The sequence below is a fragment of the Anoplopoma fimbria genome, chromosome 16 (assembly GCF_027596085.1).
Source record: "Anoplopoma fimbria isolate UVic2021 breed Golden Eagle Sablefish chromosome 16, Afim_UVic_2022, whole genome shotgun sequence".
Lineage (NCBI taxonomy): Eukaryota > Metazoa > Chordata > Actinopteri > Perciformes > Anoplopomatidae > Anoplopoma > Anoplopoma fimbria.
In genome coordinates, this window is record NC_072464.1 from 18,018,150 (window position 1) to 18,028,278 (window position 10,129).

Below are 10,129 nucleotides of genomic sequence, written 5' to 3' on the forward strand. Positions count from 1 at the left end.
TTTAGCAGCTTAAACTGCAGCCTACACCACAGTGAGAGGTAATCTATGATATTAAAACATTTATAATGCAGATATACAACAAGGCTCTCCCATCTGCTAAAATTGCAGACACACTGCCCAATTGATTGTCAAGTTATTGGCTCACAGATATCACAACAATGGCTTAATCTCCTTCAGTAATTCTATATTTGCAATGTAATGTTTGTTTAAGCCACTTTCGCAATGTGCAAACGCAGCAGCACGTTTTTTTTTTCAAACCTTCAAGGATTTCAATTTGGTTTGCTAGATTATTCATAGTGTTTCATCACTGGGTTGATTTTTATTTGATGGATTGTTTTTGGAGTACTTGGGCCCTCCTTAAGGAAGGCGGTCGGCCCAGCCCAGTGGGAGGGTTTTATTCCAGGCTGCAGACATCTACAGACTCTCTGCTGCACCACATGTAAGTGAACACTGTCGCGTTTTGTCTCAATCTGTGTATCAAAAACAAAAAAACAGCTGTTGTGGTAGTAACTGTGCGATCAACTCCTTGCTCGCACTTATTCCGATCATCCACACACATACATATATATATATACATATACATATACACCGACGTACGCGACGGGCTCTGTATTAGATCTGTTTGTTTCCGCTGCTATTCGAAAGACAGCGACGATATCACGTGTAGCTGCTGGAGACACGCTCAGTTTCAGCGATCCTATATAGCCTATAATAATAATAATAATAATAATAATAATAATGATATAAATCCGTTTCATATTGTGGGTTCACCAACAGGCTGAACACACTAAAAGCAGAAGCTTAGCGTTACAGTATGTGTGATGATGTTTTTGTTTTTTTAAAGGAGGAAAATTAATCTCCAATGGCTGTATTCTGTTATGATAAAGTAAATATGTGTTAAAAAAACAACAACATATTTTTGTAAATTAAGTGAATGTAACAATGTTGACCTAGCTACCATAGAACATTAAGCAAAAATACAATTAAATTACAACCTGTCATTGCTTTAGTGTATAGAATATAAGCAGGCCTAGTTATTATGCAGTGAATGTTGATGACAAATCTGACAGAAAAAAACTCCCCTTGCAGATGTCACAGTACCACAATCTGTGCAACAGTTACTGTGTTTAAACTGAAAGAAAAACACACACATTTTTTAGAGATTACAGTTTTGACCCTTTCTGTTGATGGAAATATTTTCTGATTTGTTTATTTTTGTGCCAGTTTATTAGCCATGGCATCTTCACTGATGAGCCTGGTTAGTGATGATAGCAGATACCAGAAAGCCTTCCAGCTTTTTCTGGAGCGCTCCTCTGAGCATCAGTGTATGCGGGACTTCATCCACAATATGCTGCCAGATATACTGGCCAGGTAATCTGCAACACACACACACACACACACACACACACACTCTCACACACGCACACACGTTTGATGAGTAATGCCAAATGACCACAGTGACAATATAATAGAATACAAGAGAGTGCATTCAATGTGATATATTAGAATAGAATAGCAAATAGTTTACTGTACAGTAGAGTTATATTGGGGTTCCCCAACACTTTTAGAGTTTAGTAAACTGCTTTATCAGTACAGCCAACAGAGTAAAAAATCAATTTAAGGGGCTAAAGTGAAATTTATAAAGAGGGAATTAGAGCTAGACAGATATAACGTCTGATCTGACCGACAATACATATTAGTATATTGGCATGTATGACGGCCGATAGCTGACGAGACATTGCAGTAAAAAAACTACTGAATAATATATTTGAGATCATCTTTTAAATATTCCGCTTAGTACATTTTGAGAACATTCAAGGGATCCTTATCAAAATGTTTGATGGTGTTATTTTTTGTGAGGGTTTGTGTGTGCGTGTGTGTGTGTAGAAAAAAAAAATAGAATTGTCAGTATATCATTACTAGATTAACAGAACTGTAAAACACTTGTATTAGCACCGAACTATAACCTGTGTTGTGATATGATTGTTGCTGATTAACTAGATTACCATAGAGACGGTCTTCACCCTTAGGAAACATAGAACAGATTGGAGTACAGAATACAGTAAGAGTTAATGAGTGGTGTGTAAGAAAACTAATTTCACTACCATTGAAGCCATGGAATGTGATTAACATCACAAAGAGAGAGAGACTGATTAACAGTCAGGAGGAACCTCCTCATACTCCACCTCTCATTATTTCCAAACAGAACTCTGGGAATGTTAGATGTGTTGTTATGTGATGCTGTCCCTGGGCTGGAAGTTAGTTTGTGCTCATTAGACATTAGCTGGTGAGCATTTATCTGTCAAAAATATTCAATTTCTTTTTTTTTTCAGAGTGTATACACCTCAACCAATTATACTGTCAGGAATGGGATAAAAGAAAAGTGTTGAAACACAGTGTGAGGACGTGAAGTCTGGAAAGAATTAAGCAACACAACTTGTTCAAATCGACCAACATGCACTGTGATTTAGTCATGACAGCTGAAAGCAGTCAAAAAAGACAGAATATGTGATTATTATGTATTTTCGTTGTATAATATGTTTTTTATCATGCTGTTTGTTACTGTAATGCCAAGCAAACCAAATAATTGACTACTTATATACAAAGATTAACCAGCAAAACAAGATGTGTGTATGTGAATGACATTGATTTAGTGTTTCTTGCACATTTTTCTATGCTGATATAAGCTTGAGCTGTGAGAGGCCAATGCCATGCTGCAGAGAACTGAACACTGTGACCGTGTTAGAAGCACATCACGGAGGAATCTGCAGAGCTATACCCTGCAAGTAAATTAAAAAGTGTGATAGTCTTATTAAAATTCAGACAGTGACTGACAGAACGTGCTATGGTAGCAACAATCAAAGCCTCTGTTTTGGAGATGCTTCAGACGCTTTATCAGAACATCTCACAAGCGTCAGGCAAAATTGACAGTTACAAGCCCTACAATGCGACCCACATTCGGCAGGTTGGAGGATGTGAATTTCAAGACTTGACTGTTCTTAAGACTCAAAGTGCTTTTTCTGCTCTCCCCTCAGCATCGGAAATGGAAAGTCCCATCTAAATGTCATAGGAGTTGGAAGTGGAGCTGGTAAGAACGCACGATATAGGACACTTTAACTGTTGAACGTATCTTGTGTTCTATGTGACTGCAAATAAATAGCTGAGCGACTTCTGCGGCAGAAAAGAGAGGAGGCTTTGATGAATCAGCCTGCTGTTACTGTTCATATTGCTATGCTTTCATTTATGGTTGTAGCCATAAAAACCTTTACCCTTTATTGTTGCTGCCAAGAGTTTGTATGCATCTGTCCAGTTGTCGGATTGATCTTTAACATTAATCGCAGACAAAGTGACCTCTCTAGTCTGTGGTTTCACAGCACTCTGTTTCCACCACTCATGATACATATATTTCTTTTTCCCTGAGCAAACTCTCTATATGCCCATGAGTGCTATTACCCTTCACTTATGTCAATGCCCATTCTTTTAATTTACCTGAGCTGTCATGTCAGTATTACAACGGAGCGAGGGTACTGATTCTCTAATGGACTGTAAAAATCCATTAGAATGACTACTCCCCCGCAAGGTATTGTTCAATTTAATCAGAAAGATTCAGCGCCTGTCCAGAGCAGCTTCTTTGCTTGGATTTACTCCTGAACATGACAACTTGTCAACTCCAATAAGAACCAGAGCTAAATCACCTGCCTTTGGCTAAATTATATTGAAAGAAATATCATAGAGATCAATCACTGGTTTTGAACTGTGAGTCAAGTGTTTTTCTCTGAGATTATTTCAACATAAGATGTATCATTTCCTGCAAAACGGACAAATGCTATTAGCTATTTAATGCTCAAATCTGCAGCACTGTTTGAATTGAGACGATATGCAGGATGACTAAATATACTATCATTTTTATCTCCACCAGCAGATTATGAATAAGATTTTGTGTATGTGTTAGTGTATGCATGCGTTTGTATTTTACTTACAACATATTTTATTAACATTTATTCGGTCATTGACTGCTAAATCCTCATTACGCTTATTATTGCTAATGTTAAATATGCTTGGCAAATGGAGCAATGGAGCTCTTTGGCAGAGGAAAGCTAGTTAGCTGTTAGCAGTCGGTGGGAGTCCTATGTTGGGTTTTTTTTGCTCACAGAGTTATCAGCAAACTTAACACACAGTAGGACTTTGAGTTTTTGCAAAGGAAGGGTTGAACAGTCAACATGAAGCTCAACGTTATTACACAGTGAACTGCCGTTTAGCTGTACTTAGCTAGTGCAGACAGATGCATAGATTAAAATTAGAGTGTATCTGTTGCAGGATTTGTGTGAAAAGCCCATCTGCTACGTTTGTGGGCAATTGTAGTTTGTATTCATTCAATGAAACATTACAGCAGTGTTTGTTGCAGACACACCTGCTGGTTATCTGTTCTCTACTGAGTGCACGTTTTTAGTTTTTATCACTGAACAGTTTGGGAGCTGTGGATAGAGTAGGTCATAATTGTATTTGCAAGAAAAAGGTGGTTTTCAAAATAAAAAACTTTATTGGTGCCTGCAGGTGAGATTGACCTTGAGATGCTCTCCGAGCTCCGTCTGAAGCACCCAGGGGTGACGGTGGATAACGAGGTGGTGGAGCCCAGCAGCACTCAGCTTCATAACTACAAAGGTACAGTCTTTATGGGCTCGCATGTATCTCACATACACACACACAGACACACAGATCTATACTGTATCATTATTTTCACATGCCCCTAAAATCTGTTTTTTAATACAATTCTGGTGAAATATTCAAATATAACAGATTACATTTTCAAAAAGTGAGAACCTATCCTCAGGGTAATCTAAATAAATAACAAATATACAGTAAAACTTTTTTTTTAGCCTTGAGTCTGTGTGGCTATGTCTCTAAAGGCTTCACACATCTGGACAGTCTGTAATTTATTTATACATGGTAATATTACAGGCATTGACAAGTTCTCTTTTTTCTTTTAAATGTTTAGCTCAATACGTTCTAAACACAATAAAGGGATCCTTTTCAAAACTTTTTGATTATGTTATGATTGTGTTTTTTATTGTGTGTGTGTGTGTGTGTGTGTGTAAAATAAATAATAATTGTATATCATGGTTTTCTAGAACTGTCAAAAATCCTTTAAGGTTTGATTGTTGCTGATTAACTAGATCACCACAAACCAGGAGATGGTCTAAACCTTTAAGCAGTAGATTGGGGAAATATAGAACAGGTAGCAGTACAGTTCACAGTAAGTTAATGAGTACATGAAGGCTGATTGGGGAAAAAAAGAAGTTCATCACACAAATTAACTCCTGGAATGTGATTAACAGAGACACAAATGAACACTAGGATCCACCTCATACCTCTGCTCTCATTATTACAGAGCAGAGGAAACTTGTTAATGTATTGTAATTCAATGTTATTCCTGGGCTGAATGTAAGTTTCTGATACATCACAGTTGTACAGTTGCGTTTTAAGCTCAATTATGTTGGGAAATATGAAAATGATTAGGCTGTTTTTATAAAGTTAATCGATCAGTTGATGTAATTATTCTAAAGAAAATCTACAACGTGCCAAAGTGGGCAAAAGGCTCCTCAGTAAGAGAAGTAGTTTTATGATGTATTATCATGATTTTATGGTGAACTTATTAATCACAATAGGAATCTGGTTGAGACCTTCAGAGGGCAGCTGACTAATAGAAATGGTTCTATTATAACATGAGGTTCTATTATAACAGGAGGTTCTATTATAACATGAGGTTCTATTATAACAGGAGGTTATATTATAAAAGGAGGTTCCATTATAACACAAGGTTCTATTATAAAAGCAGGTTCTATTATAACAGGAGGTTCTATTATAACACAAGGTTCTATTATAAAAGCAGGTTCTATTATAACAGGAGGTTCTATTAGAACATGAGGTTATATTATAAAAGGAGGTTCTAATATAACATGAGGTTCTATAACAACATGAGGTTCTATTATAAAAGCAGGTTCTATTATAACATGAGGTTCTATTATAAAAGGAGGTTCTATTAGAACATGAGGTTCTATTATAAAAGGAGGTTCTATTAGAACATTGAGGTTCTATATATAAAAACAACATGGAGGTTATATTAGAACATGAGGTTCTATTATAAAAGGAGGTTCTAATATAACATGGAGGTTCTATAACAACATGAGGTTCTATTATAAAAGGAGGTTCTGATATAACAGGAGGTTCTATAACAACATGAGGTGGCCCCTGGTTACTTTAATTAGTAGTTCTCGGATTAGACTAGAATGATTACTTAGTCTTTTTTGAGAATGTCATATTCATCTGCCTAATTAGCTTTGGAACTTAACAAAGGTCAGATTTTAAAACATTGCAATCAGAGAGGCAAAATGATATCATGGATAAACTGAATGGCATTTGAATTATTAAATCAACTAATAAGAATTATTGAAGAATGAAAAAAATATATAAATAAATAAAAAATCTATTGCTGGCAGTACTAAAACATTTCATTAAATAATTAAGACTAACTTTTTCTTGGAAACAAATGACTGATTTACTTAATCTGCAGAAGTTGGTTGAACACGCAATTTATAAATTGAACTGAAATATTAAACACAGCTATAATCACATTCATGTAACTAAACACAAACAACAGTTACTTTAAATTTAGGCAATAAAAGAATGGCTTTAGGAATGTCACGCATCCTTCCTGGCTGACCATTGGCTGGTTTCCGGTCCATGGCTTGAGTGTCAGAAGACATAAACTGTGTCGCCAGTGGAGAATGTTTGATTGATAATCCGTACTGAACCTCCAGTCTAGTTTGGGAGAGGGGAGGAGGTTTTCTTTCCAATGACAAACAGCGAGGGAAAGTGTGTTCCCCTGCTTTCATTTTGGTTGATGCTGGAGAGAAGATGGTGGCAGATGTAAAAATAGTCAGTGTAACCTCTAAAAATATCATATTTCGGTGTTAACAGTAAGTAATAATGGACAGTGTTGTTTAATTAGTTATGTTATACTTTCCTATTATATGCAATTGAGATGTATTATTTACACAAAGCAACATGTAGTAACGATACAGATTGATTTTTGATGTTGTAATGTTATTGTGTAATGATGTTTCCATTACATTCCATAACTCTGATTTGTGTCTGTTGGTGCAGTTTTGGTGTCACAAAAACCAGGTTTGGATTACATCAAATTTAACTGGAACCAGATGACTGCCACTGAGTTTGAGGAGAACTGGAAAGTGAAAAAGATGACTAAGAAGGCTGACTTCATTCACATGATACAGGTTTGTGTTGCTGACGTAGTGCCTCGGGCCCACAAACTGTATTTTTGACACATCTAGGTCATATTCATTTGGCAGTGCTCCACATCAATTAATCCCATTAGAACATCCGTCTAACATAGCATTATAATTGGGCGCTCTATGAATCCAGCTACCGACTCATTATCTGTGGTGAAATCGACAGATGCTGTACTATGTGAAGGATCCTGGAGCTACCATGAGCTTCTTCCAGAGTCTCCTGGACAAGAATGGGAAGCTTCTTATCATTCTAGTGTCTGGTAAGTGGATGGATTTTTATCTCAAACTAGAAAGACATTTGATCTTTTCTTTCTCTCTGAGTCTTGGGCTTAGTTTAACTGTATATAGCTATGTCTACTGCTGATACATCTAGTACATATAGGGATGAGTAAAACTATTAACTATTAATAGTAAAACTATTTATACTGCACTGCACAGTAAGTAAGTAGTATACAGCTTATTTTTAAGGTGCTTTGGGGAATAAAGTTAGTTTATGGAACAATGAGTTACAATAGAGAAATAATTTAGTATTTTTCATATCTTAACATCATAATACATCTCTAGCTGTGTTTTGCTGAGGACCCAAGGAAGTGCATAGTTGAGTGTGATGTTGTTTTTATGAGTGGTTCTCGAGAAAGCTGGATGCAGTAACACCACAGGCCATGCATTCGTCCTATTCTGAACAGGCATGTTTTCAACCAGCACTGCACAGTATGTATTCAATTGACAAAACATGACAAATGTAATTCTTCATTCAGGCCAAATGGAACAACTGTGTTAAAAGTATGAAGCCAATATGCCTCTCTGCAGAGCAGTGAGTTGATAATGTCAACCCCTGTAGGAGAGAGTGAGATTTTATCTGTTTCCCAGAACAATAATGATGCTGCAGGGCCACGGTTCGCCTGTGCTTAATGTGGAGCAAAAGCATAATCCTTAATTTGTGTACGTTTATGTAGTTTGGTGTTCAGATATGAAAATGTTTTAAGGGTGGTTTAGTTTGTCCATCGTTAACCAGACCACAGGGACATTTTTAGCATGTGGGCAAATGTGTGCTGCTGAAGTTTAGGAATAATGATGGCACCTGATTTAGCTACAAAAGTAGCAAAAGTACAGGTTCATGGAGCAGCTAAAGAAGCATGGCTGTAGACTCTTAATCTTGTTTTCATGTCATCTTTTCCAGGTGAGAGTGGTTGGGAAAAGCTGTGGCGGACCTACAGGAATCAACTCTGTAACACAGAAATAAGTCAGTGTGTGACCACTGCAGACATCAAAAGCTTCCTGGACTCCAAGGCGCTGAGCTACCAGAGCTACGAGCTGCCATCTCAAATGGATATCACCGAGTGTTTCACCGACGGGGATGAAAAGGGAGAGCTCCTGCTTGATTTTCTCACTGAGGTGCTGGACTTCAGTAAGACAGCCTCATCTGAACTGAAAGCTGGTGTGTTGGAGTTACTTCGGCACCCAGACTGTAGTGTGGAGTCCAACGGTAAAGTTATCTTTAACAACAACCTTGGAGTGATAGTCATAGATCAGCTCACTTAAAAAACAAGCGGTTCATATAGTGAATTTGAAATTTGCAGCAGATTAATAACATGCTTGTAGCTTTAAGGGTGATTGTTTCAAATTGTACAGTGTATAATTTACTGTATGTAAGTAACTTGTTTTATCCTATGGAAAATGCCTTTTTTCACATGATCAATTCTGATTTCTAAGAACAGTTATTTTGTAAGGTGATACCAGTATTATTTCTGGATTTTGTCTATGCTTGCGCAAAATGAAAATTAACTGATTGTGATTTTTTACAACACATTTTACTTAAGTGTCATGACTTAAGTGTGATGGGCTACAGCTGGCAGGCTGTGCTCCCAACCCTATCACACGATTGCTCCCATTGGATCATATTACTTTGGAAGTATAAAGATAAATGTGAAATAGAACATTTAATTTTCCACAGAGATCGAGCTGTTAAGTTTGATAGAATGCACCCTCCTGTGGGGGTGTCTCGATTCGGTGTCTTTGCATTTTCAATGTTATGTATTGAAATGGTTGCAGATTATATCAACATCAAGCTGGCCTTTCTATTTTCCATTGTAGCAGTTGTAGAATTAACATGACAAAGAATGTTTTTATAATTATTGAATCTAGTCCCATTTCTATATTTATCATTAAACTTTGTAATAGTCCAAATACACACAAATAAAATGCACAAAAATAACTGTTATACAAATGATTTTGTTTCAGTCTCATGTCAGTCTGAAGGATTTTAAAGTAAGAGGCATTAAGATGTGGTGGCAACCTGTACAAGAACAATTGACTGGAAAATATAAAACAGTTTCACTCACAACACAATGGTGTTTATGCCATTGATATTTGCTTCATTATTTATTTCCATGTCAATGACTTTTAGCCTAATTTTAATGTATTTGGGGTCTCTTGTGTGGCTTATAGATGCACAATTAAGCATATCAACCAACCAGACAAGTACGTTTTTTTATACTGACTGTGATCACTTTCAAACTTTTGGTAATTATACCCTGAGAAAACCATGTCTATTCAGCTTTAAATATTGACACGTGCAATATATTGGTTGGATAAACACAGGCACAATGGTAGCTGCTGGCCTCACTATTTGTCTTCAGGCATTCCACTGATATATGTAGTATTGGCACCATCTTGAGGGCAGCATCAGTAACTGACAAATAAATATTTATATGTAGATCACTGATCACCTCCACTACAAAAAATACTGAGAAATAGTTGACACTCACACAAGAAACCTTGGCAACAATCACAGAAATGACATGCATTGCTGTAATATA

The 10,129-nt window shown here is 36.7% G+C and overlaps 1 protein-coding gene across 1 annotated transcript; it reads left to right on the plus strand.

Moving 5' to 3' along the window:
* The first annotated feature begins 312 nt into the window (after positions 1 to 312).
* On the plus strand, positions 313 to 9,642 carry LOC129104744 (histamine N-methyltransferase-like). The gene is made up of 7 exons (XM_054615569.1): positions 313 to 439; positions 1,225 to 1,371; positions 3,036 to 3,088; positions 4,555 to 4,662; positions 7,165 to 7,295; positions 7,477 to 7,570; positions 8,491 to 9,642. Exons 1-7 carry the CDS (start codon positions 327 to 329, stop codon positions 8,850 to 8,852), a joined length of 1,008 nt encoding a protein of 335 aa, XP_054471544.1. The 5' UTR covers positions 313 to 326; the 3' UTR covers positions 8,853 to 9,642.
* Positions 9,643 to 10,129: the final 487 nt, after the last annotated feature.